The sequence below is a fragment of the Mytilus edulis genome, chromosome 1, assembly GCF_963676685.1.
Source record: "Mytilus edulis chromosome 1, xbMytEdul2.2, whole genome shotgun sequence".
Taxonomy (NCBI): domain Eukaryota; kingdom Metazoa; phylum Mollusca; class Bivalvia; order Mytilida; family Mytilidae; genus Mytilus; species Mytilus edulis.
The window spans coordinates 117,484,473-117,508,140 of record NC_092344.1 but is presented as its reverse complement, the minus strand read 5'-3'; the positions used below and the strand labels follow the sequence as shown (position 1 = coordinate 117,508,140).

The window sequence follows — 23,668 nt, the reverse complement described above, 5'->3', positions numbered from 1 at the left end:
TTGTGGTTGAATTAATAAAAATCTACTTATAAAAAGTTTTAATTCCAACTATTGTCTGAGCAGAAAATAATAAAGGTAGTTAAATTTTTATGGTTTAACTTGAATATTTCATTATAAGAAAGTAATAATTAAAATGGAAAACCTTTCAGTATACCTTTTGATTTAATTTTATGAAGGTTTTATAAGTGTGTGCATACTTTCCCCAAGTTACAGTACACCTTCTGAAAAAGGAAACATACACACAATATACAGGGATTTTTTTATTTTCTCTTTCCCCTAAGTTACAGTAAACCTTCTGAGGAAGGAAACATACATATAATACACAGGGAATCTTTTATTTTTATAACCTAAAAAAGTGGCTATTTTTTAACAATTTTTAGAAGTATTTCTGTGAATTTGGTATGATAATTGTAATAATTTTACATAAGAATATCATAGGTCCTATGATTGACTCATGGTAAATATCCTATGACTAACAAAAGTTTTACCTACGTAGAACTATATATAATGATAAACAAAACTTATTTATATGAAGGACAGAATTTACAGCAGTTTTAAATAAATTCCTTTAAAGTAAAAGGGAGGAATGAACACAAAAATAATATTTGTATTGATTTGTAAAAGCTGTTGCAGTGAATGATTAATACATTAAAAAGACGATATTACACATGTCTAGGAAAGTTATTCGTTACCTGGCCCTAAGATTCCAGGTACATTGTATTATTTAACGATGCTTATTTTTGAGAGTAACAAAATATTTGGAACATCATCAAAAAAGGTAATTCAAAAATCATTTTGTGAGTTAATTTCTTCTTGTCAATACAAAATTGTTGAACACGTTTAGTGTTATTTGAACAGCTGAGCTCTGCTTATGATTCATGATTCTAAAATGTATTAAAACTTTACACAAATGAACTCTCAAAAGTTGTTGGAAAGGGGAAGAGACTTTTTTATACCCTCTACTTTTTAGCACCAAGATACTTTTATATAATCCCTCCTCCTTATTGCCTGACCTTTTCTGAAGTTACTTCCCCAAATCATCTTCCTCTGCTTTTGCCTCAAAGATTCTAGATTTACCATTGACATTATTTCTTAATATATAAATTCCAAACATCTAATATAGTTAACAAAGATAAAAGAGAACTGAAGAAGTTGTTTTTCGTTGTTGTTGTGTTTAAAGATTACTTTAGTTTTGTTTATTTCTTAATGGCACTTTTGTTTATAAACAAGGGTATTTTAGAGTTAAGTGACCAAAAAGAAAAGTTAAAAACTTGAAGATTAACAAAAATCTTATATTGTAGGAAGATTCAGAAAATGATGCAAATGAGAGTGTAATTGCTAAGGAAATCCGACTGCAGCGTGAACGAGAGGAGGAAGTATCTCATCAACATGCTAATGGTGAACCACAAACAAATGGCGAAGACATCACATACGAAGAGGCTATAGCAACATACCAACACGAAGGGGAAAGTCTTATCGCCAAAGAATTAAGGGAACATCGTGAAAGAGAGGAGGATTTGCAAAAACAACGTAATACTGTTCATCAGAGCAAACAAAACACAACGAAAGTTCAGGAAAAGGAAGTCCCAACTGTTCAGAAATCAACAACTACACAGAAACAACAAAAAACACCAACACCAACAATACAAAAACAGTCTTTCAATTCCTTCCTATCTAGTCAGTCACCACACAATTTGCAGGACGAATCAGAAGTTAAAGTCACCAAAAAACAAGCAGTGAAAAAAGAAACCCCTATTGAACGTGAGATGAGACTAGCTAGAGATAGGGAAAATGAACTAAGATCACAAAAAGGTTTGCCATTATTAGTTGATACTTCTAAACCAGAAATAGTTGAAAGAGACAATGTGCCTGAGGAGGAAGAAATTCATTATAGTGGGCGGTATAATTCATCAAGTAGTGATGCACCATCTATGAGGAAATTTGCCTCCTCCCGACTTCAAAATGAATTAGCCAAACAGAAGGAAAGAGAAATGACGTATAGAAAGGAAGGTAAAATAATGACAACTTCAGAGGAACATATCGAAACTCCAATGAAATTCTCTGAAGTACCAACAAAAATGTCAGGACCTGTGAAAAGGAATTTCGTTATAAATAAAGGTGGTTCTCCAAAACCACTCGTAGAAAATGGAGAGACTGAATCAAAAGACAATAGTATCACTTCTCCCGAACAAAGTAAAGAGGAACCTAAATTTCGATTAAAGACTGGTGGTGCTGCTTTCTCATATCGGGAGTCACGGCAACATGCAGAGTCCAAAATAGAAAAGGAACTAAGAGAAATGAGAGAAAGAGAGGAAGAGCTAAAGTAAGTATAGTTTCGGGAACCATACTTATTTTTGACACATGTAGATGGTTAAAGTCTTTTTAATTCCTCCCCCAGTTCAATTATAATTGCATGCATTATATATTTAAATATTAGATCAACATGAAGGTGTCATAAAATAATCTGTTATGGTTATGTCCTTTAGATATTTCCCTAACATGCTTGTTCAATGGAAAGAACCTGGGAGTGCTGCTTTCATAGTACAACACCAATAATCTCTGGATGGAAGAAAGTTTTACTGATTCCATACAATTAAATGAAATAATTCTACAGGACCATGGATGTGTATCTGCATGGAGGAAAGTGAAAAAAGTTGTAAATTCACCATGAACTAAAAACTAAAAACTATATTGGACTATTCACAAATGGTGACAATTGACAGCTTTTAAACAACAAAACCCACATATTTAAATCAACATGCATAAACATTGCACAGATTTAACTCTTTACTGTTGTCTTATAGTACATTAAAACTACATGTTTCTTTTTTTTCCATCTTCATGGTAGGAGATAACATTTTTTACTGATATTTTATTCTCTCATTGCAGAACACAAAGAAGGAGTAGTGGAGTTATTTTAGACAGCTGAAGTTATTAGCAATACACATTATATACGGTGCTTTAAAACAATAGAGAAACAATTCCCAATACTGAATGTTATCCAAGGACAGATATTGTCTGTTAGTAAACATTCTGACATATATTGCAGTCAGACAAAAATTCTAATGAATTGTAGCATCAATAGTCTATATGGATGAACATGAATGTGACAAAAGGGACATAACTTCAACAATTCAAGGGGAAGTAATCCATAATCATGATATTGTATTATGAGCATTACCTTCATTAAAATCACTCACAGAAAGGATTAATGATACAAAATTCATATCAATCTACATTTAAAATAACTCTGAAAGTGTATATTCTAGTATTTTTTTTAATTATGAGAAGTGCTATGTAAATGAAAATTAAATTAAATATTTAAAAACTACATAGTTGTGTGAAGTATTATGATTTATAATGTATAACTCTAAAAAGAAACTTATATATTTTTATTTTTTTACCACTTTTTGCATGAGTTCAACACATTAAAAACTGTGATTTAAAAAGGTACATATCAAATATATAATCAGAATAAATTATTTTCTAAATGGCATAAATTTTCATCATAAAATTCAAGAGAAATACAATGCAGGATCAATTATGAATTTTTATGCACAAGTCTTGTACAAATTATTTTGATCAGAATTATTAAATTTCTTAAATGGCACAGTATGTTGAAGTACTGAATAAGATTTATTACAACCAACTTTTCTATGAGGGTTAATGATATATTTATAAAGAAATTTGTTCTATATATCATTAATATTTTCCCCATTTAAAATGGAGAATGAAATGATCTGAAATGTGTAGACATATTTAAGATTAAATTATTTGTTTTAGATGTATATTTTACCGATGAGTAAAAATTGAATGATTTCATGTGAAATCTAAATGTTGTAAATCTCTTAATTAAACAGAGTTACATTTGCTCTTAAATATAAATATACTTGCTGTTTTTTTTTTTTATAAATCCTTATTTTATGTTTGTTTAAATGCAATTTATTGTGTTTCAAATGTGATATTAAACCATTGTGTGTTATTAACTAGATATATCCAGAAGCTACAATATTAACTGATTTGCTTGTTAATTTCTGTCAATCAAAATTAATTTGAAAATGAATTACAGTATAACCATGTGTGTTCATGTATCTTCAGTTATTTAGATGGTTTTGAAATCTCTTTTTACCTCTCTAGAGTTATGCCCCTTTACAAATGCTGAATTTTTCGTTTCTGTTCTCTAACTTAAGTGTACTATGTTTTATTTCTTCAAATCTTTAAAACCTGATTTAATGGCTTCTAATGAATTGTTCTGTACAACATTTTATAGTTGTAGACTATGACCTGTTAACACTTTATTTAGTAACTGCACAATATCTTCTTGTCGGGTACCACTCATTTCAAATTCTAAACACATTGGCCAGTAACACAATTAAAACATGGATTACTAAGGATAATTATGAGCTCAAAGTTTTTTGTTATGGAAAAATGACACACACAAAATTAATGAAAACTTGGTTTACATGTTTTAATGTATCCTAGTAAAATATTATATACATATTATACATGTGTTGATGTATTCATTTAAAATTTTAAATCAATGAAATCTGAGAATGAAAATTTTTGTTATTACCTGTTTATTTAAAATAGAAAAATGGAGGAACTCATCTTTTTAAATGATCAAATACTAAATTAATTTCCTCCCTTTTTGTTAAGTGTTTGTCATGGTAATGAGAGAATGATGCCCTATGAGAACATCATGGAAGAATTATCATTTAAAGGGAGAAGCTTTTTTTTTTTTTTTATCTAGTATGAACACGTTTATCCCTTTGTTACCTTTTTTCAGAAATTAAACAAGGTAACATATTGACAATTCCAGAAATATCTGTTTTTCATTTTTCTATAGAGAAGTTTAATACTAACAGGTACATTGGGAAAAATATCAGTAATGTCATTTTCATATATACTAACTATGGAAGGGACTGTGCTGGTGACCAGTGGTCAGTTTTGTAAACATTTGTATATGTCCGATTTTATTGTACATTCCAATTATATATAAAGTGCAAGTTTGACATTTTACATATCATATCTATATTTTCTGTTATTCTTACAAATTATATTAAATAAAAGTCTTAATATTGAAACATTTATTTATTTAACCCTTTGCATACATAGTTTTGGAGGTGTTTAGGAGTCATGCTGTCTGTTTTGTTTTTTTGTCCATCTGTCTGTCCATCTACCTTGTAAGTGCAACTCCTCAGTGGCCAAATAGAAAACTGATGAGACTTTCAGATGTAGAACATTACATGAGGATGTAGGAATAAGAAGATGTGGTATGAGTGCCAATGAGACAACTATCCATCAAAGTCATAATGTGTAAAAGCAAAACTGTTATAGGTTAAAGTAAGGCCTTCAACAGGGAGCTTTGGCTCACACCTAATAGCAAGCTATAAAGGGCCTCAAAACTGACAAGTGTTAAACAATTCAAACAGGAAAACCAAATGTCTAATCTATATAAAAAAATGAGAAACAAGAAACACTTATCTCGATTAAAAAGACAAAAACATGTAAACATTGCGGTATTGAAGACCCGTTGGTGGCTTTCAGCTGTTTTCTGCTCTTTGGTCAGGTTGTTGTCTTTTTGACACATGCCCCATTTCAATTCACAATTTTATACACTGAAGAAATGATTTATGACACAATATAAATACAATGTTTATAAAAAAAAGGGTCTGAATGTAAAACAATATCAAAAAGAGAACTTTAACCTTGGACATATTAATAATGGCGTTCTATAAAATAGATATGTATACAGGAATAGAATCCAGGTTCTACATGTTAAATTGAAGATTCACAGATGATATCAGATATGTTCCATATGTTGTTACTACAATCTACAATCTTGTTCCCTTTTCACGAAAGTGATCTTATGAATTAGACTATTTATTGTCCTTCCCTACGCCTATATCACCCTGCTCTGTCGCTCTGAATTCTCGTATCAATGCTTCAAAATGAGACCAGGCATTATCAGCGACGTCACAATGTGAGAGGAGACATTATCAAGCTTGCTTTCTTCAAGCATAAAACTATTTTAGGAAGAGGGAAAGGACCAGTAATAGAATGATAAACAGATAATCGGTTTTTTTTCATATAGATATTGTAAAATATCAGCAGCTCGACATAATGTGAAACATTTTAGCTCGTTCCCTGCGCTCACTCGCCAAAAAGGCTCACATTGTGGCTCGAAACTGATATTTTACGATATCAATGTGTAGAAAACCTGAGAATCTATACTTACCAGGTTTGAAATAACATAGCAACAGGAAGGGTGCCACATGTGGAGCAGGATCTTCTTACCCTTCCTGAGGACCTGAGATCATCCCCCAGTTTTTGTTGGGTCGGTGTTGCTTAGTCTTTAGTTTTCTAATAATTTAATATTGCAATATATGTTGTAAGAACTAAAACTTGCAGACACAGTTCAAATTTGTATATCTTTAAAGCTTGAACAGGGGCATTCATATCCTCAGACACATTCTTTTTTTTTATTTTCCCTTTGGCAACATTCCAGCATACTAAGAGTATATATCTCCAAGTTGATATTGCATGTCAGGTCTAACAATTCCTATCATGATTTCCTACATAAAACAATGCTATTGAACAAATAGTTCCAAATGATCATGATTTGGTTCACAGTTATAGGATATGAATTGCTTGACAAAATCCTGTTCTCTTTTACCTAACAGTGATACTTGCATCATGTATGAGTAAATCCTGGTGGCACCAGTGGAGCAGTCACTATAAAACTTTCAGAAGCACCCAAGTTAATCCAGGTTTCTGGTGACACTAGTGGAGCAGAAACTGTTTACCCTTCAAGAACACCAGAGTTAATCAAGGTTTCTGGTGGCACCAGTGGAGCAGTCACTATAAAACTTTCAGAAGCATCCAAGTTAATCCAGGTTTCTGGTGACACTAGTGGAGCAGGAACTGTTTACCCTTCAAGAACACCAGAGTTAATCAAGGTTTCTGGTGGCACCAGTGGAGCAGTCACTATAAAACTTTCAGAAGCACCCAAGTTAATCCAGGTTTCTGGTGACACTAGTGGAGCAGGAACTGTTTACCCTTCAAGAACACCAGAGTTAATCAAGGTTTCTGGTGACACCAGTGGAGCAGTCACTATAAAACTTTCAGAAGCACCCAAGTTAATCCAGGTTTCTGGTGGCACTAGTAGAGCAGGAGCCGTTGACCCTTCAGAAGCACCCCCCCCCCCTTTATCCATGTTTCTGGTTATACTAATGGAGCATGAACTGTTGACCCTTCAAGAACACCAGAGTTAATCCAGGTTTCTGGTGACACTAGTGGAGTAGGAACTGTTTACCCTTTAAGAACACCAGAGTTAATCCAGGTTTCTGGTGACACTAGTGGAGCAGGAACTGTTAACCCTTTACGAACACCAGAGTAAATCCAGGTTTCTGGTGACACTAGTGGAGCAGGAACTGTTTACCCTTCAAGAACACCAGAGTTAATCCAGGTTTCTGGTGACACTAGTGGAACAGGAACTGTTTACCCTTCAAGAACACCAGAGTTAATCCAGGTTTCTTGTGGCACTAGTAGAGCAGGAGCTGTTGACCCTTCAGAAGCACCCCCCCCCCCTTTATCCAGGTTTCTGGTTACACTAGTGGAGCATGAACTGTTGACCCTTCAAGAACATCAGAGTTAATCCAGGTTTCTGGTGACACTAGTGGAGCAGGAGCTGTTTACCTTTCAAAAACACCAGAGTTAATCCAGGTTTCTGGTGACACTAGTGGAGCAGGAACTGTTAACCCTTCAAGAACACCAGAGTTAATCCAGGTTTCTGGTTACACTAGTGGAGCATGAACTGTTAAACTTTCAGAAGCACCCCAGTTTATCCAGGTCTCTGTTGACACTAGTGGAGTAGGAACTGTTAACCCTTCAAGAACACCAGAGTTAATCCAGGTTTCTGGTGACACTAGTGGAGTAGGAACTGTTTACCCTTTAAGAACACCAGAGTTAATCCAGGTTTCTGGTGACACGAGTGGAGCAGGAACTGTTTACCCTTCAAGAACACCAGAGTTAATCCAGGTTTCTGATGACACTAGTGGAGCAAGAACTGTTAACCCTTCAAGAACACCAGAGTTAATCCAGGTTTCTGGTTACACTAGTGGAGCATGAACTGTTAAACTTTCAGAAGCACCCCAGTTTATCCAGGTCTCTGGTGACACTAGTGAGAAGGAACTGTTTACCCTTCAAAAACACCAGAGTTAATCCAGGTTTCTGTTGACACTAGTAGAGCAGGAATTGTTTACCATTCAAGAACATCTGAGTTAATCCAGGTTTCTGTTGACACTACTGGAGCAAGCACTGTTAACCCTTCAAGCACACCAGAGTTAATCCAAGTTTCTGGTTACACTAGTGGAGCATGAACTGTTAAACTTTCAGAAGAAGCACCCCAGTATATCCAGGTTTCTGGTGTAACTAGTGGAGTAGGAACTGTTTACCCTTTAAAAACACCAGAGTTAATCCAGGTTTCTGGTGACACTAGTAGAGCAGAAACTGTTTACCCTTCAGAAGCACCCCAGTTTATCCAGGTTTCTGTTGACACTAGTGGAGCATGAACTGTTGACCCTTCAAGAACATCAGAGTTAATCCAGGTTTCTGGTGACTCTAGTGGAGCAGGAGCTGTTTACCTTTCAAAAACACCAGAGTTAATCAAGGTTTCTGGTGACACTAGTGGAGCAGGAACTGTTAACCCTTCAAGAACACCAGAGTTAATCCAGGTTTCTGGTTACACTAGTGGAGCATGAACTGTTTACCCTTTAAGAACACCAGAGTTAATCCAGGTTTCTGGTGACACGAGTGGAGCAGGAACTGTTTACCCTTCAAGAACACCAGAGTTAATCCAGGTTTCTGATGACACTAGTGGAGAAGGAACTGTTTACCCTTCAAGAACACCAGAGTTAATCCAGGTTTCTGTTGACACTAGTGGAGCAGGAACTGTTTACCCTTCAAGAACACCAGAGTTAATCCAGGTTTCTGGTGACACTAGTGGAGCAGGAACTGTTTATCCTTCAAGAAAACCAGAGTTAATCAAGGTTTCTGGTGACACTAGTGGAGCAAGAACTGTTAACCCTTCAAGAACACCAGAGTTAATCCAGGTTTCTGGTTACACTAGTGGAGCATGAACTGTTAAACTTTCAGAAGCACCCCAGTTTATCCAGGTCTCTGGTGACACTAGTGGAGTAGGAACTGTTAACCCTTCAAAAACACCAGAGTTAATCCAGGTTTCTGTTGACACTAGTAGAGCAGGAATTGTTTACCATTCAAGAACATCTGAGTTAATCCAGGTTTCTGTTGACACTACTGGAGCAAGCACTGTTAACCCTTCAAGCACACCAGAGTTAATCCAAGTTTCTGGTTACACTAGTGGAGCATGAACTGTTAAACTTTCAGAAGAAGCACCCCAGTATATCCAGGTTTCTGGTGTAACTAGTGGAGTAGGAACTGTTTACCCTTTAAAAACACCAGAGTTAATCCAGGTTTCTGGTGACACTAGTAGAGCAGAAACTGTTTACCCTTCAGAAGCACCCCAGTTTATCCAGGTTTCTGTTGACACTAGTGGAGTAGGAACTGTTTACCCTTCAAGAACACCAGAGTTTATCCAGGTTTCTGGTGACACTAGTAGAGCACGAACTGTTTACCCTTCAGAAGCACCTTAGTTTATCCAGGTTTCTGTTGACACTAGTGGAGTAGGAACTGTTTACCCATCAAGAACACCAGAGTTAATCCAGGTTTCTGGTGACACTAGTGGAGCAAGAATGGTTAACCCTTCAAAAACACCAGAGTTAATCCATGTTTCTGTTGGCACTAATGTAGCAGTAACTGTTTACCCTTCAAGAACACCAGAGTTAATCCAGTTTTTTTGGTGACACTAGTGGAGTAGGAACTGTTAACCCTTCAAGAACACCACAGTTAATCCAGGTTTTTGGTGACACTAGTGGAGCAGGAACTGTTTACCCTTCAAGAACACCAGAGTTAATCCAGGTTTCTGGTGACACTAGTAGAGCATGAACTGTTTACCCTTCAGAAGCACCTTAGTTTATCCAGGTTTCTGTTGACACTAGTGGAGTAGGAACTGTTTACCCATCAAGAACACCAGAGTTAATCCTGGTTTCTGGTGACACTAGTGGAGCAAGAATGGTTAACCCTTCAAAAACACCAGAGTTAATCCAGGTTTCTGTTGACACTAGTAGAGCAGGAATTGTTTACCATTCAAGAACATCTGAGTTAATCCAGGTTTCTGTTGACACTACTGGAGCAAGCACTGTTAACCCTTCAAGCACACCAGAGTTAATCCAAGTTTCTGGTTACACTAGTGGAGCATGAACTGTTAAACTTTCAGAAGAAGCACCCCAGTATATCCAGGTTTCTGGTGTAACTAGTGGAGTAGGAACTGTTTACCCTTTAAAAACACCAGAGTTAATCCAGGTTTCTGGTGACACTAGTAGAGCAGAAACTGTTTACCCTTCAGAAGCACCCCAGTTTATCCAGGTTTCTGTTGACACTAGTGGAGTAGGAACTGTTTACCCTTCAAGAACACCAGAGTTTATCCAGGTTTCTGGTGACACTAGTAGAGCACGAACTGTTTACCCTTCAGAAGCACCTTAGTTTATCCAGGTTTCTGTTGACACTAGTGGAGTAGGAACTGTTTACCCATCAAGAACACCAGAGTTAATCCAGGTTTCTGGTGACACTAGTGGAGCAAGAATGGTTAACCCTTCAAAAACACCAGAGTTAATCCATGTTTCTGTTGGCACTAATGTAGCAGTAACTGTTTACCCTTCAAGAACACCAGAGTTAATCCAGGTTTTTTGGTGACACTAGTGGAGTAGGAACTGTTAACCCTTCAAGAACACCACAGTTAATCCAGGTTTTTGGTGACACTAGTGGAGCAGGAACTGTTTACCCTTCAAGAACACCAGAGTTAATCCAGGTTTCTGGTGACACTAGTAGAGCATGAACTGTTTACCCTTCAGAAGCACCTTAGTTTATCCAGGTTTCTGTTGACACTAGTGGAGTAGGAACTGTTTACCCATCAAGAACACCAGAGTTAATCCTGGTTTCTGGTGACACTAGTGGAGCAAGAATGGTTAACCCTTCAAGAACACCAGAGTTAATCCAGGTTTCTGGTGACACTTGTGGAGCAGGAACTGTTTACCCTTCAAGAATACCAGAGTTAATCCATGTTTCTGTTGGCACTAGTGGAGTAGGAACTGTTAACCCTTCAAGAACACCAGAGTTAATCCAGGTTTCTGGTGACCCTAGTGGAGCAGGAACTGTTTACCCTTCAAAAACACCAGAGTTAATCAAGGTTTCTGGTGACACTTGTGTAGCAGGAACTGTTAACCCTTCAAGAACACAAGAGTTAATCCAGGTTTCTGGTGACACTTGTGGAGCAAGAACTGTTTACCCTTCAAGAACACCAGAGTTAATCAAGGTTTCTGGTGACACTAGTGGAGCAAGAATGGTTAACCCTTCAAAAACACCAGAGTTAATCCATGTTTCTGTTGGCACTAGTGTAGCAGTAACTGTTTACCCTTCAAGAACACTAGAGTTAATCCAGGTTTTTGGTGACACTAGTGGAGTAGTAACTGCTTACCTGTTACAAGCTCCATAGTAAATCGAGGTTTCTGGTGGCATTTGTGGAGCAGGAACTGTTTACCCTTCAAAAGCTCCAAAGCTAATCCAGGTTACTGGTGGGTTAAAGTTGCTCCATATTTTAACTTTTTGTGTAATGTTTTAAGGACATGTTTGTCTTCATGGTTTTCCTGTTAGAAATGGTGTTGTCTGTTTAGGTGTTTATTTGCCCAATTGGTACATGTATCTTCTTTTTTCACACTTAAATAAATATCTTGTGATCAACTGGAAATGAAGAATACTTTTCCTTACCTAACTGCTACGGTATCTGTAAATAACTAACCCCTTTAACCAAATGATAGAATGAAGTCTTCTTAATAGATATAAGAAGATGTGGTATGAGTGCCAATGAGATAACTCTATCCAAGTCACAATTTGTAAAATTAAACCATTATAAGTCAAAGTACAGTCTTCAACACAGAGCCTTGGCTCACAGTTGGCTCAGCCTTGATGATCAAAGGAAGAAAGCTAAATGATTACTGGTTAATAATTTGGCAAAAGGGAGACAACTACATTTTAAATAATGACAGTGTTTGCAAAATGACTTTGCCTGTTGTTCTAAATCTTTGATCAATTACTCTGGCAAATGTTTTTTTCAAAACCTTATGAATTATGTCTTCAACAAATATACCACTGAAGTCAATGGTAGAGCTCATCATAACTGTGTTGTAATGTCTGTGGTAGTTGGTGATCTTTCAGAAAGTATCATGTCGAGGAAGTGCTGTTCTTTTGACAAATAGATATGTTAATGAATAATCTAGTCTGGCCAAAATCCATTCTTATCCAGTAAAGTTATGTTTTTTTTTTTATTGTGGCTTTGTAAAACTCTCAAGGACTCCTATAGAAGCAGGGAATTTTGAAGAAAAGGAGGGATTTTTGATTCATGTTGATTGTCTAAAACTATTTATAATATAAACAAGAACTTTACTGTAGTCATTTATTGAAATAACCATAAAAATTAATTATACAGCACTGTGGGTCAAAACTAGATATACAATATCTCAATAATTTAAAACAGTCCTGAAAACTTATTGCAAGTTTGCATTGAGTGCATCTGAATTGATTATTCAATGTAAATATACACCAAAAGCACATTCAGCATAATTAAATGAAACAATGCCCTGTATGCAATTCCATTATGTCCAAAAGTGATATATATATATACTATGCAGGAATATAATGGCACATTGAAATTTATATTATATAAAAAAAAAAAAAAACCTTTCTCGATGTGTCAGCATTAACAATTTGAACCTACCAGAGGTAACAAAATAACTTTCCTTTTCACAATATAACAATATTTTATTTTCTTTTTAATATTAATTATATTTAAAAAATCAAGTGAACTCTCATAGCATTTACAACTAAATTTACAAAAATATTTTTTTGCAAAATGAATGTTAGGTCAGTAGCTAAAATGACAGAAAAAAGCTTTTAAAGAAGCTGAATCACTACTGAGACTTCTATTACACAGGGAAATAGTTGTCTCATATCACAGAGAGAGCAGAAATTTACAAAGTGTGTCCTTATTTTTAGAAACAAAATAGAACATGTTAGAGTTAAGAAAGCTAAAAATTTCCTAATCAAAATATCATTTCATAAGCAGTAATATTGTTTACAATATTTATTTTTAAATTCCAACCTTTTTTTTTAGGTAATGCTTCACTATTTACTGTTATGTTACATACCAAACAGATTTTAATGAAAATCTACAAGTATGTTCTAAAGTTCTGAAGATAAGGACACTAGGGATTCCTGTCTTAAGTAACAATAAAATAATTTTATCTCGTTAAAAGGTCAAGTTCAACATCCTAACAATGTATGCAAGAATGTCAACCAAAAAGTCAGTCAACATGGATATCTCTATAATAGCTCCTTTTATTTTTTTTTTCGAAATTTATAGAAAAATAAAAATTTAAAACTGATCACATCAAACCAGCAAAAAAAACTGCAAATGTTGTTAAAACATTGTCAGGAATTAATTGATATATTTCTCATCTAATGATAAAAATATGGTAAAATGAACAAATTTGTAAAATCTTATATGAAAAATGGCAAGACTAGAGAGATCAATAAGAATTTTATATTTTGTTCTACATATAAATGTAAATATACAGATACAGATTTATCTAAGTGTAGAGACAAAGACAATATGATTAAAATGGAACTGTAACATGATTATGCAAGACAGATAAACAAAAACATAATTTTGGTTATATTTGTCATATACATTATTCATATGACTGTTTATAATTTGTACCCATGACAACTAACATAATTTTAGAAAATCTCATCAGCAAAGTCACATGTCCTTATTTCCTGATAATAATCAACTAATCAGAAGGCAAGGAAACATAAAGTAGTTGGGTGGAAAATTACCTATTTCAAAAAGCTTTTAACAAAATCAAGTTCTATATCTACTGTAGAAACATTAAGTTTCGTTGGGTTAAAATTTTGGGGTTTTGTCTCCATATAACATTTCATGGGGATTAATTTTATGGTTTCCAGTAAATGGAAGCAATATTATATTTAGGTTCAATTTTCGTGTTTCTAAAAAATTTCGTTGATATAAAATTTCCACGAAATAAACGTAATTAAATCCTCCTAGAAAATTTCTGCTTTTACAGTATCTCTCAAAAAAACTGCAAATTTGACAATAGGAATTTGAAACAAATGTTGTTATGGTGTTTACAATCTAATCTGATTGTATAAAGTAACAATTGAAGTATACATTAAACTGCTACAATTTTATAACTACCTCCATTTTAAAGCATGAATATAAAAATATATTACGGATTACAAATGTGTCGAGGTTTGTGATTGGATAACAACACAGAGATGTCAGTATATATTCAGGAAACTGCCGGGGTATATACGAAGTTTCTGTCCCCAATTGGAACCTCAAAAACGTCATCATAACACCGGTTACTATGTGACGTGGTCAAAAGCTATCAGTCAGTCAGAGGCTCAGAGAGGGAAAATAATGACATGCTTCAGTCAATAATACATTTTTGATACAAAATCACGCAATTTACACTTTTAATACTTAAATTTAATGTTAAAAGTGTTATTATAAATTATTACATACACGATAAAATTATGTTCACAGCAAATTAGAAAATCCTTCACGTATGCCTAACATATCAGGTTGGGTTTTTCAATATATATGTGTTGTCAACAAATACATGCACTGGAAAATAACATTAAGTCAGGGGTAGTCCGTAATATATGTGTAATACAGGTCTCAGAAAGGGTATATACTGTGACATTCCCGGCTTAGGGCTAAGCCAGGAATGTCACAGTATATACCCTGTCTGAGACCTGAATAACATATAATGTCTTATAGAATATATCTTTTGGGTCTCATAAAAGCCATATACAAAAACTACAGAAGTTGTCATGGTTTTACATAAATGGTTTAATGAAAATTGTGGTTTTAAATGCAAATGAATGTCAAGTTCGTTGATCAATTCTTCACAATAAAGAAGCCCAGAGATGAAAACAACAAACATTAATAAAGTCTGTTTCATGATCTTGGATGTTGATAAATGGTAAACTTGGCTTGCTTTGATCTGATTCATCAGATAGGGCTTCACGAAAAACTGCACACAGGTCCTATAAAAATAAATTTAAGAATAAATGGATTAAATGTACATTTGAATTTCTCTCTGTAACTATGTTAATACAATCTATGTGATTATTACTTTTCAGAAATATGGATTATGTGCAAAAAACATACATCAAAAAGGCCTCTAGTTTGTATTTTATAATTCCAAGTGTGATAGGATTAACATTCATTTTTAAGTCACTTGTGGAGCAGATACCTGAGCACCTAAGTACATCCTTGGTTAAAGCTAACATGCTGGTTTGCTAAATACTTAGTTTTCTGTGTAATGTTTTGTTGACTATTGTATTTTTTTCTTCTTCCTTGTTTCCTTACTTTTTTCAATGATTTGCATATTTGAATTCTTAAATTCTTGTTTTAATTATTCTTATTATAACAATGACTGGAAACAAAGTAGAAAATGCAGCGAACTATATCTTTTTCTACGCATCATCAACGTTTTGATGCAGTCATCCACAATGTCTTGAAACACCAATTATTATAGAATAGAATAGAATAGAATATTTTAATTGACCAAATTAGACAATAGATAGGGCCCAAGGAGGGCATATAGCATACAAACAATATTATTATAAACCATCAAATATACAATACACAGAGAATAGATATGTAACAAACATGTGCATTAAAATAAAATAAAATAGTATAATATACTATAGAAAATACACTCAACAAAATAGTAGCAGTGTATTATTATTCATTCTAACATGACGTCCTTCAAACGCTTTGAGTACACACCCGTGGTAAAATATGAATATATTGCCAGTGCTGTTCCGATTGTACTCCCACGTCATATGCTTTTTTATGAATGAGATACCCGACGTCATAGAACAATGACGTTAGAATGTAAGCATTTTACAGGAATATACAGGCTTGTGAATCCGAAAATCATCACAAGGAAACATACACAAATGATGCTAAAATGTGGCAAAAGCCCTTTATTGTACATCATATAAGACATATAAATAAATTATCATTCAAATTCATCCAAAACTGTCTAAATACATTATTTTAAATAGTTTAAGCATGTCACTAATGCAGTTTGCTCCGTTCTTTTACGCTAGTTTATTAGTGCGTTTATTTATGGGAACGGCAAATATTTGCCTACACCTAGAGCGCTTCGATCCAAAAGAATTGCCGTATGTGTCCTATCAGAATCGAAATAATTCATGGGGGCTTGAATATATCTAGATTTTACCACGGGTTGTCCCTTTATGCCGACATTTTACCCCTCGCTATCGCTCAGGGGTAAAATATTTGTCATAAAGGGCCAACCCGTGGTAAAATCACGATATATTCAAGCCCCCATGAATTATTTCTTAAATGAATACTATGTTGAAATTGACTCAAGTGCACCCGTTAAGTGTATTTTCACTTTGAAAAAGACAAACATGAGACATTAGTAGTTTGTGGGGAAAAATCTCAATATGGAAAAAACAATTAAAGCATTTGCACATTTGACTATGAGGTATATTGCAAATAACAAGTATATTTAATAAAGGATATTTAATATGACTTATCTGCAGAAAGCACCAATAGTCGGTGCTTAAAGGGAATTAATGCAGATGAGTCAAACTCCTAAATTATTTAAAATATATTTAAAAACCATATTTTTGAGATAATGGATTTTGTGTCCAGCCAGCAAGGATCTTCAATTTGAAATTCTTCTTATGATCTGTGCAGGCTTAACAGGGTATCCAAATTCATATTAAAGAGTTATATATTATATGATGTCAGAGGAGTGAAATATTGGATTTATTTCACATGTAAAATTATCTGTTTTTATCTCACTGAGAAATCAGGGTATTTCATTGCAAACAATATAATAACAATATTTATGTTCAGCTAAGTCAATGTTACTCCTTATACACCAGTTATCAACTGATTGTCACAAGTAAATTACATTGTAGAGCATGAAGCTGCTAGGATAGCTAATGGCCTATTTTATCAAACATTTACACAGTACTGATCTGGAAACTTACAGTTTTGTGATCTTTGACATCAATCATTAACATCATCAGCATATCAGGAAACTGAGGATTAACAACAACCTGAAAAAAACATTGGTAATCTTAAACTCTCTAAATGTAAGCTTTAAAACAAAGAAAATTGTAGTCTTACTATAACCAAGAACTTTGAGACTACCAAAAAAGTATTTAATGATGGTGTCTATAATATTTTCTTTTCTCTTATGGTGTAAGAATGTGTCCATAGTACACAGATGTCTCCCTTGCACTTTCAATTTCCATGTTAAGTAGACCTTAAAAGTGGGGTAAAAACTCTTAATTTGGCATTAAAAATCAGAAAGATCATAACCATAAGGAACATCTGTACTAATTTTAAAGTTCACTTGACTTAGACTTCATCAAAAACTACCTTGACCAAAAACTTAAACCTTAAGTGGAACAGATGACAAATGACTATTGGACACACAGATGAAAACATAATGCCCCTAGGTAGGGCATCAAAATATTTGGGTGTATAAATGTGCCAATTAAAAACTTTTTATTCTGGTTTATACTTACCAAATATTGCACATGTCCATCCGGACTAGAGAAAGACCTATGTGTTTCTGGGTACCTGGACTGGAGCACTTTATACAGACTTTTATGCCATATGAAACTCATGTTATGGAATGGCATCAACTGAGGGTCTATATCAGATAACTTTTGCTTCACAACCATACCAAGTAACTCCAAAAACTCATCATGGGATAACTTTTGAAACTAAAACATAAAATAAATACTATAAAATATGTTAGTCATTTTTATATAATGTGACTTACAGACAGTAGTGATACATAAGATAATATTCAAAGCATTTGAGGACTGAAAAAAAAATGTTAGTTGATGAGCACTTACTTTTGTAGTTTCAATATCATAATAAGCAATATGAAATATCAGAATATGGGCATTTCAAATTTATTACAGATTTCATGAATCATGAAACAATGTGGTAAAAAAACAAAAGTGAGATATTGTCATTATTGTGTGTGTTTTTTCATAATTTTGATTCTGATTTTCATATATGGTTTAAAATAAATTTAGAAGTAATCACCTCATAATGAATAATTTGAATTAAAAAACTTTAATTTCAAGAAATTGCATACCAATCTTTTTAGGGCTATTATTCAAAAGAGTATTGGTCAATAGTTTGAGCAGTTAGTTATAAATTTTGAAATATGTCCATTCAAATCACAGAATTGTTAGTGAACAGTGTCTATGTGAATGCAAACAAACTAGACAAACATTCAATGTATGTAATATGGTAGAAAGTCTCTAAAACATAACTGAACAATTCAACAGAAAATATTTAGGCACTCATTTAGACTGTTATATAGTCAGTGAAAACTGAGCCTTCTAATATATATCTCTTACTCCATCTTTGCTTTCCTCTGTATCACTTCGTTTCTTCTTCTTCACATCTTCGTCAGCATGTGTAACAATCAACATCCTGTTCCACAGTGAATCTTTACGACATTCCGCTGTAGATTGTCTTATTAACTCATTCATTTTTTCTCTGATAAAGGAAGTACTTCACTTTCAAAATTTAAGTCATTTCTTTTTGATTTGCAATAAGTCAAATATACATAGATTTTTACAACAACTTTAATAAAATTCAAAGAATAAGTAATCAAAACTTTGGTTGCATTATTCATTATTTTATCTTTTAACGTTTGTTATATAAATTACTTAACATAGTAAGCTTTATTTATCTAAGAAGAAAAATTTGCCTCTACGAAAAGAAATTATTCAATAATAAAATGATCAAGGACTTATTCCAAGAATTATTTCCAAATTTTTTTCCTAATTAATGTGGTGCATTGTTTTCCTTATACAAGTTACCTGGCCATAGTAGATTCCTGCATCAGGATGTTTTCTGCTGTTTCTTGATGTTGATTGGTCCTTTTATAAGGTCTTCTTGATTGCTTTCTAACACCTATATGTTGTTTTACTGGTACTGGGTTATTGCTTATACGGTGGATAACTTCTGTATAAGACAAGGCATTCATTTCATACTGAGATTGAATATTTTTAAAAGATCTTAACAGCATGAGGAATAAGTTTTGAAAATATAAGAAAAATATAAGAAAAATAATTTACCTGTACACTAAATAAACCTATTCTTTTTTTTTATATTTTAATTGCTATGGAATCTTTTCCCTAATTAAAGCACAATAAATGCAAAAAAAAAATTGTTCCCATTTAGAGTGTGATACTTTTTAACATAATTTTACACTTTTTTGACACTTGCTCTGTATATGGTAAATTGTTGGTGCCCACATTGATGTAGTTCATAAGTGTTTCTTGTTTCTGGTTTTTTAATATAGATTAGACCATTGGTTTTCCCGTTTGAATGGTTTTTCACTAGTAATTTTTGGGGCCCTATATAGTTGCTGTTTGATGTGAGACAAGGCTCCATGATGAAGAATGTACTTTGACCTATAATGGTTTACTTTTACAAATTGTTATTTGGATGGAGAGTTGTCTCATTGGCACTCATACCACATCTTCTTATATCTATTTACCTTGCTCATTCAGTTGAACATGAGACTTACCTGGAGGTTTTAAACTGCCATAACTTTCTGTTGAATAAGAGTCTTACCTGGTGTTTGTGGTAAGGTTTTAAACTGCCATAACTTTCTGTTGAAAAAGGTCTTACCTGGAGTTTGTGGTAAGGTTTTAAACTGTCCTAACTTTTTCTCTAAGTAAGCCACTGGAAACAGATCCCTCTTACTGGTTAGTACTATAAAGTACTGTAACTTTAGTGTATATCTCTCAGCATCCGTCTGATAAACGTTACTCTGTGACATGTTAGTAATCACTAGTCCAATGTCAAAATCATCAGTCACTGACTTTTGTCGAGTAGGGACCTTAAACTCTTTATACTGTGTCAAGGCGTACTCTGTTGTCCTTACAAAACAGTATTCCTTGAAATGTAAAACACAAAAAATCAACACACTAAAATATAAGTTGAAATTTTGGAATTAATTTAAAAGGCATTAAAATTTCAAATCAGTTACATGAAATCAATTTACATATCTTCAATAATGTATTCTTTCTGAGATACAGACCAATTCCTTCAAATTTTAACCCGACCACTTGAGCATTTTTTTGTGTTTTGAATTTTATTATACATACTCCACTTTTTTATAATGCAATGGTCATCAAAGATCAAATCCAACAATATCTAACCTGACCTGGAGCATGAAAATATGGTCACGGCCAAATGTCTTTTGAAGACAGATTATGCATTCAAAAGCTGAAAAATTGTAATACCAAAACTTCTTTTTGTGTTTTGAATTTTATAAGACATTTTACACCTTTTTATACTGGTATGGTCATCAGTGACAACTGTAGCCCTTGAACTATGTCACTAATAATCTCTAACACCTTTGATGGAGTCTATTTTTGTCACTGATGATTTATATGTCAGCTGGTGTTCTATAGCATGTAGTTTTGAAAGGTTATTTTTCTTTCTGAATGTTTATTTGCTTGACATAATAGGTTTCTAACAGCTGCCAGGTAAACTTGAAACTAAATAAGTTAACATTGCCAACATAAGTATAAAAGATGAAGTCATCAGAATGACCTTTAAACCCAGTGTAACACCATATGTTCAGGTTATATGGTGTTCTGTTGACCTTATCCCTTTTCCCATCTGATTAGTAGATGGTTATATTGAGAAAGTTATATCTATAATACTCACACTTTCAATATCAGCATCAACAGTGGGTGTCATGGCAATGACCTTCATACCATGATCCTTGATGTGATTAGTCATGTGTTCATACAATGTCTGAGCAGGAGAAGACAACTCTGGAAATGTTATAAAATCTGGAAAGAAAAATGGTACTTGAAAAGACATAGGTTAAAATATTTCTGCTAGGCTGCTACTAAATTCTGGACTTTTGCACTGGAAATAGAAAACAGTTTATTCTCTGGGAATTCTACTTTGTTTACCGTTACGTTTTTGTAAAATATGTTATTCATATGATATTAGTTTATACAAGTAAAAAAGAGGAGAAAAAGATTCTGTGAAATTTATCTGTTTTTAAATATGTATGATATGTATGGAGTTATAGGAAAACAGTCAGGGAGGGTGTTGAATTCAAATTGTGTAAAAAACAATGACAGCCTAAATTTTAAGTGTTTTAGCTTTAAATTACATTGGTGTCATGCAAGGACCACCATAATGTTTTGTTAGGATTTGCATATGACCGAACTTCTTCTGTTTATGTCATTTTCATAATGGTGGAAAGGTTGGTCAATGTTATTCAGAAGGAAATAGACCTTTCAAATATATAAAGGAAATTTAACAAAAAACATGAAAAAATTATCCATTTGTAGCTTTTAACATTTAAAAATGAACAGCAGACAAAAAAGTGTTTAGTATTTAAATTTGCATATTTAAGATAGTAAACATAGTTTTATACATGTGGTATTTCAAAGATTCAGTTTTAGGTTAAATACAAGGCCATACTCCTATAAGACTCTTTTTTACAAGAAATTGTTCATAGAAGCGCTGACTTACAATATAAATGTCTTTTTTGACTATCATAGTGACACTGTGATGGTGTTTAAGTTATATGTGTCAGTAGGCCACAATATTCGTTTCTTTAGGTAGCTTTCTCATTGCCATCAACCCCACATATCTTATAATTTATACTATAAATGGTAAAAAGTGTGTTGTTTTGATAAGTTTTAAAAACATTGAATGATATATATAATATGAAGCCTATACATATAAAAATGCATACCTGTCAGGAGAAAATTCCTAGAGAATGCTGGTGGGTATGGGTACACCAAACTGAAGTCCGACAGGAATCCAGTCATGTGGTAGAAGTTTTTATACATGCCTTTGCCACTGATACAGGACTGTATGGATCTTAGATGGAAATCATGGGCAAAGGAATGGACATGGATTAGATCTTTACATTTCTCACACTCATCAACAAACAGTACCTTTAACTGAAAGACAAAACAAATATTACCTTATTGTTTACCTTATTGTCAATGCATTTGCTTGAAAAAAAAAATATAGACGTGATGGTAAATTTGTGATTTTATCCTGCAGCACTACATCATATTGGTGCAAATTCATAGCTCTATTCACAGAGCTAATAATCTTGTCCCATTGCAGTGGACAAGATTATCTTTCTGTTAGGAAAGGGAAGATGGGTTTTGGTAAGTTGTAATACATACAGCATGGTAAGTCTGGCAAAAACAATGTGTACCATAAATGTTGTTAACAAAATTCCTACTGTATCAAACTATAGAAGTCATGTAATGACTTGATGATGTTTCAGTACACATTGACAAGGTGTCAAATTTACCAAAAAATGAAAAGAACTGAAGCAGATAAAAAAACTATTCTAAATTAGTGCTATAAAAAAATGTGATGCTGTCTATATAATCTTTATAATTCAGAAATAATTCAGAAATAAGTATTTTATTCAAAATTAAATCTTGTCCATTCCAAATTAATCTTAACTTTCCCAATATTTTTTTATATTTTAAGATAATTTAGGGTACCAGCCTACCAGGTAAAGTTTACAAAAACTTGCAAGAAAATGTAAAATGTAAAATAAACTACAGTATGGTAAACCATGTGGTGCTATGTGCTTTAAGATAATAAAATAAAACCTTTTTGAACCTGATGATAAACTTTCACAGCAAAAAATATGGTACCCTTTTCAACTGTTTTAACATAGGCAAACCCTAACATCTGCCTGTGCCACTTATATGTGTAGGATTTACTTTCAGTGTTTATATCACAATTAAATTGACACAAAACAATGCCATTCTTCTGATACACGAATGGTGAATTAACTCAATCAAAGAAACAAATATGGTACTACAGCATGATCAGAGTAAAAAAATTGACAAGAATATTAAAATGGTTTAATATGATTTATAAATATCTGTATAACTTTATTTCATTTTGAATAAATATAAGATGGTGGTTAGATGAGAAAATGTAACAGTCGTTTATCAATTTTTTAAACAATTATTACACTGGTTACTATATTCAGATATTATTGTGTACATTTATCATTCCAGACAATGTGAGAATAATTATTGTAATTACAGGGAAAGCTGAATACAAATATATTTGTCAGATTTCAGTATGCTAGTTCTTATCATTGCTATGCTCATCCAGTTGCATTATATACATATTTTTTAGCTTTTTGTTGGTGTGAGTCAAGGCTCTGCGTTGAAGACTAGTTTGACCTATAATGGTTTACTTTTACAAATTGTGACATTGATGAAGAGTTGTCTCATTGGCAATCATACCACATCTTATATCTATATATTAATTAAAACCTCACATTTATTTCTGAATTTACATTACCCGTTAATTATACATAATTCTAAACCAGTATCATGC

At 33.3% G+C, this 23,668-nt stretch overlaps 3 protein-coding genes across 7 annotated transcripts in view; 2 read left to right on the top strand and 1 right to left on the bottom strand.

Annotated features, from left to right (window-relative positions):
• LOC139501923 (myb-like protein X) overlaps positions 1–5,084 on the top strand; it is an 83,197-nt gene extending 78,113 nt beyond the window's left edge. For all 4 annotated transcript variants that reach the window (XM_071291249.1, XM_071291243.1, XM_071291235.1 and 1 more), the window contains 2 exons: positions 1,302–2,323; positions 2,890–5,084. In XM_071291249.1, coding sequence (XP_071147350.1) covers positions 1,302–2,323; positions 2,890–2,929 — 1,062 coding nt within the window. In that variant the 3' untranslated portion in view covers positions 2,930–5,084. The remainder of the gene's footprint in view (positions 1–1,301; positions 2,324–2,889) is intronic.
• Positions 5,085–6,207: 1,123 nt separating this feature from the next.
• LOC139502223 (uncharacterized) lies at positions 6,208–10,623 on the top strand. Its single transcript, XM_071291690.1, has 6 exons — positions 6,208–6,241; positions 6,706–7,164; positions 7,832–8,093; positions 8,780–9,120; positions 9,409–9,636; positions 10,358–10,623. Exons 1-6 carry the CDS (start codon positions 6,208–6,210, stop codon positions 10,621–10,623), a joined length of 1,590 nt encoding a protein of 529 aa, XP_071147791.1.
• Positions 10,624–14,992: 4,369 nt separating this feature from the next.
• LOC139502362 (KICSTOR complex protein SZT2-like) overlaps positions 14,993–23,668 on the bottom strand; it is a 106,283-nt gene continuing 97,607 nt past the window's right edge. For both annotated transcript variants that reach the window (XM_071291826.1, XM_071291831.1), the window contains 8 exons: positions 22,038–22,248; positions 20,987–21,114; positions 19,940–20,207; positions 19,123–19,267; positions 18,655–18,796; positions 17,803–18,003; positions 17,260–17,328; positions 14,993–15,267 (listed from right to left, as the gene is read on the bottom strand). In XM_071291826.1, the coding sequence (XP_071147927.1) occupies positions 15,127–15,267; positions 17,260–17,328; positions 17,803–18,003; positions 18,655–18,796; positions 19,123–19,267; positions 19,940–20,207; positions 20,987–21,114; positions 22,038–22,248 (1,305 nt within the window). In that variant the 3' untranslated portion in view covers positions 14,993–15,126. The remainder of the gene's footprint in view (positions 15,268–17,259; positions 17,329–17,802; positions 18,004–18,654; positions 18,797–19,122; positions 19,268–19,939; positions 20,208–20,986; positions 21,115–22,037; positions 22,249–23,668) is intronic.

What these genes read in the sequence shown, in the direction of transcription:
- LOC139502223 (XM_071291690.1), top strand. Translation starts at nt 6,208, where the DNA reads ATGTGTAGAAAACCTGAGAATCTATACTTACCAG. An exon ending in TGAGAATCTATACTTACCAG is followed by an intron (nt 6,242 to 6,705) that starts GTTTGAAATAAC and finishes ATCATGTATGAG; the next exon opens with TAAATCCTGGTGGCACCAGT. An exon ending in AACCCTTCAAGAACACCAGA is followed by an intron (nt 8,094 to 8,779) that starts GTTAATCCAGGT and finishes TTACCCTTTAAG; the next exon opens with AACACCAGAGTTAATCCAGG.